Raw genomic sequence first — 16734 nt, 5'->3', positions numbered from 1 at the left:
TTTAAAAAAGCAACTTAAAAATGATGAACAAATATAAAACTTAAGTATGAATTGTGTACATGAAATGTGTTTGGGATTTTTTGGGTCCTCAGTATATAATGTACATATATTTTCTTTCTGTTTCATTTCACTGTATAAATCTAAAGGGAGACGAACTAGAATATTGATAACGATGGTAAAAAAAAAAAAAGGGAAGAGTAATAAACTCAGGCTTCAGCCACAGTCAGTATGAACTTGTTCTGTTTCTGAAGCAGTGATTTATTATTGTTCTTTTTTGTTCACTCATTTCAGTCTTATAAGTTATAAAATGAAGCTCAAACAGTTTTGTTCTATTTACTGGAGTAGTAAATAACATCTCCCCAAATTTTTTGGGATGGTAAAGATTGTTTTTGGTGTGAGTCAAATGATCAGCTGTTACCAGGGAAACTTTTGATTTTGAGTGAAATAAAAATTAAAACAAATTTCTATTCATACATTTTTTTTCTTTAGCTGGTGACCAAATAAGATGATGACTTTCAATGTGTCCACTGTCATGAATCAATAACATCCCAGCTGTTTGATAAGTGCCAGTAAGAAAACAGTTTTTTTATTCCGAGCACAATGCAGATTGTTTTTATTTCTTAGTGTTATAGTCAAAATTTTTCCTGATTTTTTTCTGCAGTGCTGTTTTTCACACTTGAATTTTCTGACTAATGAAGCAGTTTGATTTGATGTTAAATGTGTGAAATATTTCATGTAGTTTGGTCGAGTCGTGTTGAATTCTTCACGATTAAAAACATTAATTTTAATGATCTGTCAAAGCAACACCTGCTTCCTACTGTGATACTGAGTGTGTGTGTGTGTGTGTGTGTGTGTGTGTGTGTGTGTGTGTTAGCATTAATTAGCATGTCTTATCTCTCTGGGCTGGAGGCTGGACGCTGGGAGCTAAATGCCATCCTGTCTCTGTGATCCTTGTCGATAAATGGCGTCGCTTAAATTAAAGGTTCTCTGAATCAGACGCAGCTCGTCTCTGATTGGACGATCACACTGATGAAGGGACACAGCTGGAGGTCGACAGCAGAGAAGCACAAATAAAATTATTCAATAAAACAAGTTTCACTCATCAGGTGAGCAAATGTCAAATCTATGACAGAAAAGTCAAAGAAATTTAAAATTCTAATAAAATATAACTGAATGAAGAAGACAACTAACTGACCTGCTAACTGACCTGCTAACTGACCTGCTAACTGACAGCTGAGCTGCTAAGCTGCCTTCAAATGGGGTCATGTTCACCACGTTCACGAGACGAGTCTAAATGCCCGTCATGTGTTTTATTTTTATTTTTATTTTAAATTACTTTAAATTGAATCATTCATCATCATTATTTTTTTTCTTGTCATGTTGTAATCAGAACCTCAGAAGTGTTATTTTTTCTGAAGGCTCTGAGTTGATGAGCAGCCTGATGGTTTCTCTGTTCTCTGATCAGTTCTGATCATCATTGGTTCAGTGGAGGGAATCAAACCATCGACCTGCAGCTGCTGACATCAGTGGCACTGTTCAATAAAGGCTGATGAGAAGGTGGTGGCGATGGCGATGGCGGTGGCGTGCTGCTGCTGTTGAATCAGTTTTAGTGTCGCCTATGGAGTGATGAGGACCTGGGGCCGATCAGCCTCTCTGGGGGTCTAATCAGGGACGATTGATCGATCAGATGATTGATTGAGTTCATGTCTGAAAAGTATTTTTAGATCTGAAAACTGACAGGAAGTGGAGTCACTTCAGAGATAATTTAAACGGAGACACTCACCCTCCTGGATCAGCTGGAAAATGAAAACAGGCTTTTTTTCTTCACGGTTCTTACAGGACAAATTCTGATTTTATAGACCATGATGCTTTGCTGCAGATTAATCTAACCAACAGTATATAAAGTACCTTAAACCTTAAAATGCAACATACACATAAATGCAGCAGAAATATTAATCCAACAACATCAGATCAAATAAAAACACCAACAGGAAACATTTTACTTTTAATGATATTTAATGTTTTTATTTCAGTAAGATTTTGAATGCAGGACTTTTACTTGTAATGGAGTATTTTCACTGTGTGTTATTTGTACTTTTACTGCAGTAAAGGAACTGAATACTTCTTCCACTGCTTGTTTACTGACAGTTCAGCAGCTGATAGTGAATTTAAGAGTGTCCTCTGCTGGACAACCAGACAAAGTATTTATGGGCAGTAAACGTTAAATTCAAACACATTGATTATTTCATTTATTTCCACATTCTGACAAAAGTTTGAATGTAAAAAACTGAGTTCATAACAATAAATAATAGCATTCAGTACACAGAGCGGGTCTCAGCCGTGATCTTTATATCAGTATTACTGAATATTTGAGTTTGATTTCACCGCAAAAGAACGTAAACTGGTTTTATTGATTATCAACTGAAAGAATTTTTATTTGTTTTGTTTTTCTTGAACAAACCAATCAGAATCGTGACAGATCTCCTTCAGAGTACAAGATAACGTACGAGGTAGATTTATTTATTGTTATGAAACTGAGATGAAGTGGACAGAGGACAGAACTGACAGCACCTGAAGGACTTTTTAAAAAATAAACGGGACTGACAGTTACCTGAAATTAAGAAGGATTTGGATGAAGCTTCATACTGTGTATGAAACCACAGACTAACATACTGATACTATATGATCAGCGTGTTCAACAACTTCCTGTTCACACTGAACACGTTTTCATCACCTGTTACATGTGACTGTTGAATGTTAATCAGATATTTTAGTGTTAAATGTTTTGTACAGTATATTATATATTGACATCCTGAAAACGTCCGTCTTAACATTCTTTCTAAATTGTTTTATGCAGCCTCTGCCTCTTCATTGGACAGAATGAAGAGACACAATGCATTCTGGGATGGTTGGTGTGCACAGACTTTTGCTGAGTCAGAGATAACGCACAGCGAGCAGGTTGTCCTTGTGAAATAAATCCTGACAGGTTGCTGCAGGAAAACAACCTGCACGTTATCCTGCTTCTTCCAGGGTTATGAACCAAAAAATATGAATAATTCGACACAAAATAGTTAATTTTGAAATGGGTTTAGTGATTTAACAATGATTTTATTGTTCCTACAGAGTCCATGATCAAAACTGTCCATAGCAACAGTCTGTTCTTCATAACAACAGAAATAACAGATGACAGAATACTGCAACTGACCAATCGGAAAACAGCATTTAACAAAACCATGAAATGATCTACTCTGGACATTTCTCACAAACACAAAACACAAATATTGTGCAGGAGGAAACTGCAACATGATGTCTTCATGTCTTCATGTCCTCATGTCCTCATTAGTGTTTGATTCTGTCTGAAGGAGACGTACCTGACAGACAAAACTCAGGACATAAAGTGTCTGATGTACAAATGATGAGGTCGTCACAGCCGAGCAGCTTTATGAAGAATCTTTATTAACAAAAATAAATGACTCTGAGGGACAGAGACGTGAACCGTAAAACAAAGACACAAACATGCAGAGAGACAGTCAGGTGACACTGTGTGTGTGTGTGTGTGTGTGTGTGTGTGTGTGTGTGTGTGTGTGTGTGTGTGTTCAGTAGCAGCGCAGGAAGAAGGTGTTGCAGGCTGTTCCTCTCAGACAGTCACACAGTCGACCAATCCGAGGCCCATGTTTCATTGCACAACGCTCGCCGACGTCACACTGAGAGACAGACAGAGACAGAGAGAGACAGACAGAGAGAGACAGAGACAGACAGAGACAGACAGAGACAGAGAGAGACAGACAGAGACAGACAGAAGCAGAGAGAGACAGACAGAGACAGAGAGAGACAGAGACAGACAGAGACAGAGAGAGACAGACAGAGACAGACAGAAGCAGAGAGAGACAGACAGAGACAGAGAGAGACAGACAGACAGACAGAAGCAGAGAGAGACAGAAAGAGACAGAGAGACACAGACAGAGAGACAGACAGAAGCAGAGAGAGACAGAGAGAGACAGACAGAGACAGACAGACAGAGAGAGAGACAGACAGACAGAGACAGACAGAGAGAGACAGACAGAGACAGAGAGAGACAGAGACAGACAGAGACAGAGAGAGACAGACAGACAGAGACAGACAGAGACAGAGAGAGACAGAGACAGGTTTCAGTTGAATCAACACCTGCTGTTTGAATAACACACTGATGTCTTACATAACTTCACGTTATCACAACGCCCTTTTTGTTTCTCACGTGTCCCGTCATTTGGTCCATGCAGACGTACACGGAGACGACATGTCACAAACGTCACAGAAAGAAAAATGTCAGGTGTCATAAGGTGAATATAAAACAGCGAGAAAACCTTCATCTTTTCCTAAAGCTGTTACAACATGAACCATGACAAAGGTCACCATGGTTACAAAGGTCACCTGATGATTGTCACCATATTCATCCATCCATCCATTTTCTGTAACCACTTATTCCCGAAGAGTCGCGGGGGGTGGAGCCTATCCCAGCTGACTTTGGGTGAGAGGCGGGTTCACCCTGGACAAGTTTCCAGTTCATCACAGGACTGACACACAGAGACAGACGACCACTGACACTCACACCTACAGACAATTTAGAGTCACCAATTAACCTGCATGCATGTCTGTGGGAGGAAGCCGGAGAACCCGGAGAACCCGGAGAGAACCCACGCAGACACGAGGAGAACACCCACACAGAAAGGCCCTGATCCAGCTGGGGGATCGAACTCAGGACCTTCTTGAGGCGGCAGCGCCGACCACTGAACCACCGTGACGCCCGTCACCATATTCAATTCATAAAATTCACCTTTTGTTATGTTTTATTTTGGTCAAAATTATAGTAACTAAAAATCTGTAGAGAAACAAAGCAAAGCAGCGTAACTTCACTTTCTGTGTTCTAACGTCAAACTCTAAAGAAATATGTCGACTGTGTGAATTAAACTGCTGTATATAACAAGAGTTTATATAGAGTCAGAACTCTGAGACTCACCTGACGATCTGATTCCAGGTGTGAAAATACATTAAAATCAATCAAAAAAAAGTCAGTTGGTGGAAAAATGATTGTCAGATTGATCAGTTGTTGATAAAAAATATGTTTTCATGTTTAGGAAATGATCATCGTTTGGATTAAAAGAAGTTGAATAATTAGTTAATGAATGTTGCATTTATCATCCTTCTCTTTGACCTCTTCATCACTCCTCCTCTTCATCACTCCTCCTCTTCATCACTCAACCTCTTCATCACTCCTCCTCTTCATCACTCCACCTCTTCATCACTCAACCTCTTCAACACTCCTCCTCTTCATCACCCGACCTCTTCATCACTCCTCCTCTTCATCACCCGACCTCTTCATCACTCAACCTCTTCATCACTCCTCCTCTTCATCACCCGACCTCTTCATCACTCCTCCTCTTCATCACTCAACCTCTTCATCACTCCTCCTCTTCATCACCCGACCTCTTCATCACTCCTCCTCTTCATCACTCAACCTCTTCATCCCTCCACACTCGACCCTCTTTCCATCTTTCACAAGTCCCATCACCTGAACCTGCAGACACACCTGAACCTGCAGACACCTGAACCTGCAGACACACCTGAACCTGCAGACACACCTGAACCTGCAGACACACCTGAACCTGCAGACACCTGAACCTGCAGACACACCTGAACCTTCACACACCTGAACCTGCAGACACACCTGAACCTTCACACACCTGAACCTGCAGACACACCTGAACCTGCAGACACACCTGAACCTTCACACACCTGAACCTGCAGACACACCTGAACCTTCACACACCTGAACCTGCAGACACACCTGAACCTTCAGACACCTGAACCTGCAGACACCTGAACCTGCAGACACACCTGAACCTGCAGACACCTGAACCTGCAGACACACCTGAACCTGCAGACACACCTGAACCTGCAGACACACTGACCAGCTGCTCGCAGTGACATTAATGTGATCTGAGTGTTTTTACTCGACCGCCGTCTTTCTCAGTTTGACTTCCTGAACCGTCACAGAAACACACAGGAAGCTGATCCACACCTGCACAGGTTTTCTGCAGGTGTCATGTGTGGTGCTGTCAGAGCCATCAGGTCTACACACACACACACACACACACACACACACACACACACACACACACACACACACACAGCGAGAGAGAGGAAGTGAATCTCTGCTGTGTGATTGGCAGCTGTCGGTCGTGTTCTCACCCGCGGGATGACGCTGGCTTTCTTCTCCACAGAGAGACCGACGCTGCTGTCAGCTTCATCCAGGAACTCCTGCAGAGCTTCAGCCTGCAGACACACACACACACACACACACACACACACACACACACACACACACACACACACACACGTAGATATTTTTGAACACAGTAAAAATCTTTGTGTTTTCTCTTTCAGTACATTAGTTTTCTTCATGTTACTAGAAACCAGTTTGTTCCAGTTAGTTCTGAGTTCCAGTGCAGAACTCTGAGAGTCAAACTGCTGATCTGCTGTCAGCTGATGTTAAATTTGTCGTTTTGGCAAATTTACACAAAATCGTCAGTCATCATTTTGTAAATTCACCTGCTGAGTCTCTTTATATTGTTTATACTGGTCCTATTTTTACATTTCATTTGTTCAGATTTTAATTTTTATCGTTCCTCTTGCTTCTATTATTTTCTTTTATTTTTAAAATTTTATTGTATATTAATTTTTTCGATTTTATTGATGCTTCCTTTTTATTTTTGCTCTCCACTTTGCTGTTGTAACACTGTTAATTTATGTGTATTTTATTTTATTTCATTTTCTTATTTTATCCACAGGTCCTGATAAACTCCAGTGAAACCAAAGAATTGTACTTTGGAGGATAAGTTAAGGTAAGTTTGAATTTATTGCTGCTTCAAAGTCTGTTTTTGTTGATTGGTTAAAGTTAATGACATCATCACCTCCGTTGATTCTGTAATGGTGACGACCAATAATTACTGAATTAGGAAGTCAGGTCTAATTTTTTCAATGCAAAGAAATAAATTTAAAGGATTGAAAACTTTCTTACTCTTTTAATTAAATGTGCTGTTAATTCTTCTTCTTATTATTATTATTATTATTATTATTATTTATTTATTTATTTTTTTACTTAGGTTGTTTAGTGCCAAGATGTGTTGCTTGTTGTGTTTTGTTACATAAATAAATAAATAAATAAATAAAATCCTCAGATATGGAAATCTCATTCAGAGTTCAGGTGTGAAGCTTCCTTTGAGGTCAAAACTTTAATTTAAATATGAACATACTGTACATATTTTAATAATAGTTTTTATTTATTTTATTTTCTATTTCTGCTTCTGAAGCTGCAGGATTTTCTGATAACTTTATTTATTTTTGTTCTTTGTTTTGTTCAAAATCACAAGAAGATTCTTTGTATGTGAAAACATGTGGCAACAAACATCGACTCAGATTTGACCATTTTTATGACAACAGGAAGTGTTTACCCTCATACAGTAAAGACATATTACGTATATCTTTTGTTTATTTATTTATTTAAGGCTTTATTTTAACTCCCTCATTCCTGAATGTCATAATTTCAGTTAAGTTTATTTTACTGAGTCCAAAATATACATATTTTTGTTTTTTTCTTCACATTTTGTCTCCACAGCTGTTTAAAAAGTCCCTGAAATAATTTCTTCTAATCAATCAATATTTTCCACATGGAAACCTTTTATAAACTGAAGAAAAACGATTCTTTGGTCTTAAAAGTGTAAAAGTCGACTGTGGATTTATTTTCTGTTTTCTTCTGTCATTTATTTTCACTCGTCTTATGTTAAGTGTTTGTTCTGAGTTTGATCGTCCTGATCTGTGGATCCATTTTGACTTTTGAATTATTTTTACTGTTTATTGATCGATGAACATAAACGGTGTAGAATTCAGTTCTGTAATTATTAGATGTAAAATGCTGCCTGAAGGCTACGCTGCAGCTGCTGGAGGGTTTTTTTAGTAACTATGAGAACAAATAATTAGTAATTATGATACACTGTGTCTTTTTAAAATGTATTTATGTGTAAACAAACAAACAAACAAACAAACAAACAAACAAGAATTAAATTGATTTATGAAAGTTTTCCTCCTCAGTAAAGTTGAAACGACTCAGACGCTTATTTTAATTTGAATTTCTACCAGTTATTATTTAAAATAACGTATATTCTGTGTGTGGATGTTTGTTGTGTTTCTCTGTGAAACTGACTGTTGTTTGTTGCTGTAAAGAAAAAAAAATCACCTCAATTAAAAAAGACGCAAAATTAAAACTTAATTACTGAAAACATTTCCACCTGAATGAATCACTTTAAATGTTTAAAATGTTTTATTTAAAATTTTGAAACATTATCACCTTAATCAGTTCTAACTTTAGTATTTTTTAACACATTATTGTAATAATCTCACAACCTTAATTGTTTCTAATTTGACCATTTTTTAAACCCTTTAACACATCAATTATAATTAATCATCTTTGACATCTTTAATTAGCAACAAATTCACCTTTTCTCCACATTAATTACTTTTATTTTTTAAATGATCCACCTTAATTATTTCCTTTTTAACCATCTTTTAAAACATTATTTTATTTTGATGATCTTAAGCCTTAATTGTCTTTAATTTTTCATATTTATTGGTTGTAATTCAATTTGAACCATAATTAGTTCAGATCATTTACCAACACAAACATAATTAATCCTTTAATAACTCCATCACAATTTATCCATCTTTCTTAATTATTTCTTATAATTATATTTCCACCACGTGTTTTTATTTTAACTTAATTAATTAGAATTGAATCATTATTTTACCTGCATTAGTTGAGTTTTGGGAAGTTAGTGATCTAATAATCCTTTTAGTTCTAATAAAATTATAATATTTATGAAAATGTGTTTCCTAATGAAAAAAATAAGAGATGCGATCAGAGATCCTGTATGCGGACAGATGACTCACCAGGTCTTTGGTTGTGAGTCCGATGATCGGTTCGTCCGCTGCAGACGGCAGACGGCTGTCAGCCGACCTCTGACCCTGACACAGTGATGTCAGCACGGACAGACAGACGGACAGGTAGACCACGGCTCGCACGCTCTCCATCACCAAAAATACTTTAAAAACCTAAAAATAAAATGAACAACACAAATGATGATATGTTCTATTTTTCTAACGAAACTAAAAACATTAAAAATTCAGCTGAACTCACGATTAAAACGATTAAAGATCCTGCAGGAATATGACACAAATATTCTGTTTCTTCTTTTTCTTCTTCTTCTTCTTCTTTGGTGTCTAATTCCAGAGTCTGTTTCTCCTCCAGCAGTCGTTCTCTCCTCGTCGGCTCTTCGTCCTCCTCCTCCTCACATGTGCTCGGAGGTGGATTCCTCCTCCTGTATTTATACGCCGTCTCCTCCTCCTGCTGCTCTCGTTTTATTCATGTATTCATGCCGTCAGATAAACTGCGGCCGTGTTCTCCTCTGATCGATGATGTTTCTCTGTGGTTAATATTAAACAGGTTGCATGTTGACATGAAAACGCCCTGCAGACGTGTGTGTTGTTGTTCTGAGGTCAAAGGTCACACGGTGACTCACAGCTGAAAACCTCTGAGGAGCAGAGAGAGCGACTTTTTAATGATCACGGAGGATTAACAGCTGTTTTCACTTTCTTGTGTGTTTGTAGTTTTTTCTGTGAGGTTTGTGAAAATTCTGACTCTGTGGTTGTGATGTGTGTCTTTGTGGTTCTTTGTGTCTCTGTGGTTGTGATGTGTGTCTTTGTGGTTCTTTGTGTCTCTGTGGTTGTGATGTGTGTCTTTGTGGTTCTTTGTGTCTCTGTGGTTGTGATGTGTGTCTTTGTGGTTCTTTGTGTCTCTCTGTGGTTGTGATGTGTGTCTTTGTGGTTCTTTGTGTCTCTGTGGTTGTGATGTGTGTCTTTGTGGTTCTTTGTGTCTCTGTGGTTGTGATGTGTGTCTTTGTGGTTCTTTGTGTCTCTCTGTGGTTGTGATGTGTGTCTTTGTGGTTCTTTGTGTCTCTGTGGTTGTGATGTGTGTCTTTGTGGTTCTTTGTGTCTCTGTGGTTGTGATGTGTGTCTTTGTGGTTCTTTGTGTCTCTGTGGTTGTGATGTGTGTCTGTGGTTCTTTGTATCTCTGTGGTTGTGATGTGTGTCTTTGTGGTTCTTTGTATCTCTGTGGTTGTGATGTGTGTCTTTGTGGTTCTTTGTGTCTCTGTGGTTGTGATGTGTGTCTTTGTGGTTCTTTGTATCTCTGTGGTTGTGATGTGTGTCTTTGTGGTTCTTTGTATCTCTGTGGTTGTGATGTGTGTCTTTGTGGTTCTTTGTGTCTCTGTGGTTGTGATGTGTGTCTTTGTGGTTCTTTGTGTCTTCTTGAGGTCATTTTGTCTCCAGTTTCAGTTGTTGTCAGACTCTCAGCATCAGTCGACTGAAACACAGAGATTCACTTTAATGTCACACATTAAAAACAGACATACAGCAGCAAATGAAATCACACTGATTGATTGATTGATTGATTGATTGATCGATTGATTGATGTTTACAGTGCCTGAGGTCGGTCTGATGACTGATGACCTGCTTCAGAAACCCTCCTGAGGACGTGAAGATATCCAGCTGATAAGACCAGAGGATGACAGTGATTCATTAAGGTCGTCCGTCTCCACCTGCTGATTAACGTGCAGCTGCTTCCTGTCAGAGGTGAGCAGCTCTGAGACAGATCTCCCATCATGCCCCTGGGCCGCAGGCAGCAGGTCTGACCTCAGAGCAGGAAGGTGTTTAATGATGACGCAGGGGAAACTGTTTGTGCCCTTTTCTTCGTCTGATCTGCGTCGTGAGGCGACCTGCGGCTCACAGAGAGTTCAGTCCGCTGCTTTCATCTCGTCTCTCATTAACAACCAAATGTCAAACTGCAGCCGCAGCGTCTTGCTGACCGCCGAGCAAAAACACCCAGGCTGGACAAAAGCACAAAAGCTGCCTGCGTCCAGACCTTCAAATCCGCCCACTGGGTCGACTGGTTCTGATGATGATGATGATGAAACAGAGGGTAACGAGTCGACAGTTCAGTCTGATATCAGAACAGTACAAAATGTTCCTCTGAGGTAGAAGTATAAAGTTAGATTTATTAATTATAATAAAGAATTACAAGTACCTCAAAATTTTACTTATATTCAATACTTGAGTAAATGTACTCAGTTACTTCCTGTGCAAACTCGCTGTTAGTTTTGACTCTCTTTGTAATAATTTTTGTGTCCGTTTTTGTCTCTTTGTATATTTTGTGTCTTTGTAGTTTTTGTGTCTTTGTAGTTTTTTGTGTCTTTGTAGTCCTTGTGTCTCTGTGGTCATTTTGTCTCTTTGTAGTTCATGTGCATGTGTTTGTAGTTTTGTATCACTGTATTTTTTCAGTCAGTATGTAGCAAATATAAAATAACACAAAACTGCAGTGCCTCAAATGTAACTTATGTGCAGTAGTTGAGTAAAAGTACTTAGTTACTTTTCACTGCTGGTAAGTGTAAATAAATATTTAAGTAATGTGAGACAGAGAAACCTGCAGGAATCTGATCTGAAAGTCCATAAAATCAGAGAGAAAATGTCTCTGATTAAATGTATGACTTCACCTGATTCTTTCTTTTCTGATTTTATTTTGAGCAGACAGAGAAGATTTTTATTGTGGTCAAAGAAAACTAAGAATGAGAACATTGAGAACATGTTTGTTCTGACGTGTCCTTTGTTTCAGTCGGTATAAATCTGTGCCTCTCATCTCTCTGTATAAACAGCAGCTAAGATAAATTTCCAGCCGGACACGTCTCACAGGGACTCGACAGTCGAGGCTGAAGCTGACGTCACACAGACGCTGTTTATTCACAAACACCACAGAAGAAGAAGACAGAAGACGACCTCGTCCTCTTCAGTCTGTAAGTTTTCGGTTTCTGTGACCTTCAGGAGAAAAATGATCGTCAGCGTGCAGCAGAAACATGTTTCAGGCTGTAATGGAACGAAATCAAACACAAAAATACATTTAAAAAATTCTCAACTACCGTCTCTTTATGAAAATTATGACCTGGTTACTCAAGATAATCCACAGAGTTTGCTGTGAGCAGTTTCATATATGAACAGAAACAACCAATCAGAAGCTTCAAATTTAAATCTCATTTAAAATGAAACAACAAACAAACAATAAAACAGATTTCTGCATAGGAATCATGAGAAATGAAACTTCATCTTAGAAAATACTTGAATACGTTATAAAGTGTGTGTGTGTGTGTGTGTGTGTGCGTGTGTGTGTGTGTGTGTGTGTGTGTGTGTGTGTTATCTGCTGACAGCAGAGTCTCACTGAAGGTCACAGACTGAAGTCAAACCAACTGAAACACATTTAACATCAGACACACTTTTCATCCTCTGTGTGTGTGTGTGTGTGTGTGTGTGTGTGTGTGTGTGTGTGTGTGTGTGTGTGTGTGTGTGTGTGTGTTTGAGGTCTAACTTTAACCCTTTCACACCTCCTACATATCAAACAGCACCATAACATCACACCAACATTTTCCATCATAATTCAATCAAACTTCAAAGATTTAGAAAGTTAGCATGTCAGTTAGCATGTCAGTTAGCAGTTAGTAGGTCAGTTAGCAGTTAGCAGATCAGTTAGCTGGTCAGTTAGCAGGTCAGTTAGCAGGTCAGTTATTAGTTAGCAGGTCAGTTATCAATTAGCAGGTCAGTTAGCAGGTCAGTTAGCAGGTCAGTTAGCAGTTAGCATGTCAGTTAGCAGTTAGTAGGTCAGTTAGCAGGTCAGTTAGCAGGTCAGTTAGCAGTTAGGAGTTAGCAGGTCAGTTAGCAGTTAGCAGGTCAGTTAGCAGTTAGCAGGTCAGTTAGCAGGTCAGTTAGCAGGTCAGTTAGCAGGTCAGTTAGCAGTTAGCAGGTCAGTTAGCTTTGTGCTGTTTCTGTGTTTCTGGAGGATTAAATGTCATCAGATTTGATCTTTCTTTTCATTCAGTGACATTTTGTAGAACACAAATGTTAATTTATTCTGTTTCTCTCTCTGTGTGTGTGTGTGTGTGTGTGTCTCTGTGTGTGTGTGTGTGTGTGTGTGTGTGTGTGTGTGTCTGTGTGTGTGTGTGTGTGTGTGTGTGTGTGTGTCTGTGTGTGTCTGTGTGTGTGTGTGTCTGTGTGTGTGTGTGTGTGTGTGTGTCTCTGTGTGTGTGTGTGTGTGTGTGTGTGTGTGTGTGTCTGTGTGTGTGTGTGTCTGTGTGTGTGTGTGTGTGTGTGTGTCTCTCTCTGTGTGTGTGTGTGTGTGTGTGTGTGTGTGTCTCTGTGTGTGTGTGTGTGTGTGTGTGTGTCTCTGTGTCTGTGTGTGTGTGTCTGTGTGTGTGTGTGTGTGTGTGTGTCTCTCTCTGTGTGTGTGTGTGTGTGTGTGTGTGTGTCTCTGTGTGTGTGTGTGTGTGTGTGTGTGTGTCCCTCAGTTTCTTCTTCTGTCTGTCAAAAACTCTCAGTTGAATTTTTGATAACAGCTCACTGAAGCTAATTATTACCAGAGATGTTATTGATTATTGATTATCGCACAGTGACAGAATGTGAAGCTCAGTGATTGGATGTTTGTCAGTGAAATGCATCTTGGGAGTTGTAGCCTGGTTGACTTCACGCCTTCAGTTTGTCTCTAACTGAGTTTTTGTGAGTCAGTTTTGTTCGGTGGGTTTCCGTCTGGTCTGTGGCGCCGTGGCGTGCAGGTTCCTCCTGGACTGAAATAAATGTGGCGCCGGCGCCGGCAGCGTGTCGCCTCCTCGCTGTGAACCGGTGACACTGATGGAGTCCATGTTCATCTCTGATCACGATCAAAACTCTGACACACCAGAAATAAAGTGATAACATGTGAAGGCTGAAGGCCTCCTGCTGTCATGATCTGCTGCTGTTATCAAGATTATAAATCATCCTTCATCAGATTTTTCATCAATAAAATAATCACAATGGATCAAATAATAAATAATAAGAAGAAAAGCTTCTTAATGATAATAAAATAATGTTTATTCAGACGTCATAAATAAAACATTTAACAACCTGAATTTATTGTTCATTACTGTTAAATACTTGATTCTGATTGGTCAGTTTGTCATTTCTGTATAACAGACTGTTGCCATGGAAACAGTTCTGATCAGAGACTCTGGAGGAGAAGAACATCATTTTTTAATAAAATTATTGATTATGTGATTATTTTAGTAAATAGCTGTGTAATAAACAGGATGATGATTTGTGTTTGTTATTCACAGAAAAAAACATTAAATTAAACTGATGTCATAAATAATAATAAGTAATAAATAATTACTCAGAAAATTTACATACAAGTCAAATAAATAAAATCTGTGTTTTGGGATGAATTATTTTTTGAGTGAATGAGATCAGCTGATCGTCTTTTTCTTAAATAAATATGAACAGAGTCACATGACTACATGAATATAAAATATAAACAAAGCTTCATTTTGTGAACATAAATCTGATCAATACTTAAAATATGTTTTTCTTTTATTCACTGAGAAAATACATTTTACTGTGTGTGCAGAAATGATCAACAGGAAGCTGTTTATGACTTTTTATATATTTTATTGCAAAACACAAACAAATATTAAAGTGAACATTTAAAAATATATATAAGAATCTGTTCTGGATTGTTCTGGAAGTCTTCAGATGTTATTATAAATTTCTGTTCATCACTGTGATTTTTAAAAAAATGTTTCTGTTTGTTTTTGTTCTGTTTCTCTTCTCTGTGTTTTAAATATCAGAACAAGATATTTCCTCAGACTTTTAATTTGATAGGACAGGTACTTCCTCTCTCTGTGCCAACAGTTTGGGCACTTTAGAAACTTAAAACCTTAAAAATATAAAATAATCTGGTTTGGTACATTAAGTTATGGACTATTTTGTTTGTTTGTTTGTTTTTTTAATACATAGGAGTTGGAACAATCAATAACAGATCAATAAACTGAATATAAGTGCTGCATGTTGACAAAGTGCTGCAGATAGAAGCTGGAGGACGAGTTTATCTGATGTGTGGATGCTGCAACACCAGGGGGCGCCGCTGCTGCTGCTGTTGTTGTTGCTGCCGCTGTTGTTGTTGTTGTTGTCGTTGTTGTTGTTGTTGTTGTTGTTGTTGTTGTCGTTGTTGTCGTCGTGGAAACAAAATGTTGCGCTGAAGTTTCACATTTTCCAACCTGATGACTAAAGTTCAGAATAAAGTGGAGCAGCTCATTCATTAATGATAAAACTTTGAGAAAAAGAAAAACGGATCACTTTCACATTTTAACAAGAAAAAGTTGTTTTTATAACAAAATGTTTTTTTCTACATATATTTTATCTTTTTAAATATTTGAAATAAATCAAATCAAATTATTAAAACACAAACTTATCACATTATAACTTGAAACTTTCTGTTCATAATAAAATAAACAACAGCAAATTAACAAAAAATAATAATAATTAATAAAATATTTTACATTATTACATTAAGTTCCTTGTTAAGTTTGTTCATCATAATTATGTAAAAACATCTTGTTATAACAATAAACGTTTCATGTTTTAATGTCATTTTGATCCGTTTAGATTTTTCTGCTGTGGCATTAAAATTAAATGATTATTAAATTAATCACCAAATATTTTGGGAATTTATTAATCAGTTTGAATTCTTTACTTGAAAAATAGGAGCTCCACATTTTGAGACATTTTTTTCAACTACCAAGATTTTGACATTTTATGGACCAAATAATTGATCGATTAATCAAAAAATAATCAACACATTGATCGTTAGTCTGCTTCCATACAAACATTTATAAAGAATAAAGTTTGTCAAATTGAAATTTACGTTACTTTTGGCGTTAATGAGCTTCCATACAGATGAGCCACCAAAGCTGAGAACAGAGGATAAAAAGTGAAGAAAGAGTGAAGAAAAGTTCTCTGCAGGTGTGATGAAGTTTACACGGAACTCGTCGCTGCGGTGACGTGTGGAGCTGATGAAGCGTTGTGATTGGCTGAGGTCCACCTGTGAGCCCACGCTGAGGGAAACTGTGGCTCCGCAGCCGCTTTCAGGAGGTGTCCGCCTCTGCGGAGGACAGGGGTCACAGAGGTGACCGCTGTGACCCCGCCCACCCCTGATCAGGTGACCCACGCTGGTTTCTGCGGGACCGAACTGATCCGAGATCAGCTGCAAAACACAAACACACAGATTATCAGACATCAGAGAGAAAAGGTTCTGTCAAGTTTCCAACCAAACTTAACTCAGAGTTTTGTTGTCATGGAAACAGTCTGAAGGATGGAGAGACTGATGATGGAGGAAAAGTTTCTTTGGTTTTTAAAATACAGCAGGATTTTTGAATGATGGACAGCAGGTGGCGCTCATGTGTCATGTTGATAAAAATCTGCACGTGTGCAGTTTGTCCTGATGGTGGCGCTGCAGGAAACATCATGGAGTCTAAAGAGCTGAAGGATTAAACTCTGCAGACCAGAGACACTTTAATAAAAATACAAATATCACTTCATGAGATCAAAATATGGCAAATATAAAATTCTGTACAGATTTTTGGAGTCTTTAGTGAAAATGTATAAAATCTGTTTTTAAAGTGCTGCATGTGTAAACGTCTTGTTTTTGATTCGTTGGTTTAAATCCTGTTTACATCAAGGAGAGACGTTCAAATGTCCAATAAAAGTTATTGTGATATTTAAATGTGCTGAAAGTGA

At 38.1% G+C, this 16734-nt stretch overlaps 2 protein-coding genes across 2 annotated transcripts in view; both read right to left on the bottom strand.

Moving 5' to 3' along the window:
• Positions 1-3320: 3320 nt before the first annotated feature.
• Positions 3321-9503, bottom strand: cart4 (cocaine- and amphetamine-regulated transcript 4). Its single transcript, XM_084739664.1, has 4 exons — positions 9230-9503; positions 8983-9144; positions 6229-6312; positions 3321-3704 (listed from the first exon to the last, which is right to left on the bottom strand). The coding sequence occupies exons 2-4, from the start codon at positions 9121-9123 to the stop codon at positions 3597-3599; spliced, it is 333 nt and encodes a 110-aa protein (XP_084595790.1). The 5' UTR covers positions 9124-9144; positions 9230-9503; the 3' UTR covers positions 3321-3596.
• Positions 9504-16606: 7103 nt separating this feature from the next.
• Positions 16607-16734, bottom strand: part of LOC146313660 (uncharacterized) — a 14789-nt gene continuing 14661 nt past the window's right edge. Inside the window, exon 4 of the mRNA XM_084739663.1 lies at positions 16607-16734. This exon is cut by the window's right edge and continues 1146 nt beyond it. The gene's annotated coding sequence lies outside the window, so the exon portion shown is untranslated.

This window comes from Lutjanus erythropterus, chromosome 16 (assembly GCF_056507025.1).
Source record: "Lutjanus erythropterus isolate fLutEry1 chromosome 16, fLutEry1.hap2, whole genome shotgun sequence".
Lineage (NCBI taxonomy): Eukaryota > Metazoa > Chordata > Actinopteri > Lutjaniformes > Lutjanidae > Lutjanus > Lutjanus erythropterus.
The sequence above is the reverse complement of the archived record's forward strand: the minus strand, read 5'-3'. Positions and strand labels throughout refer to the sequence as shown.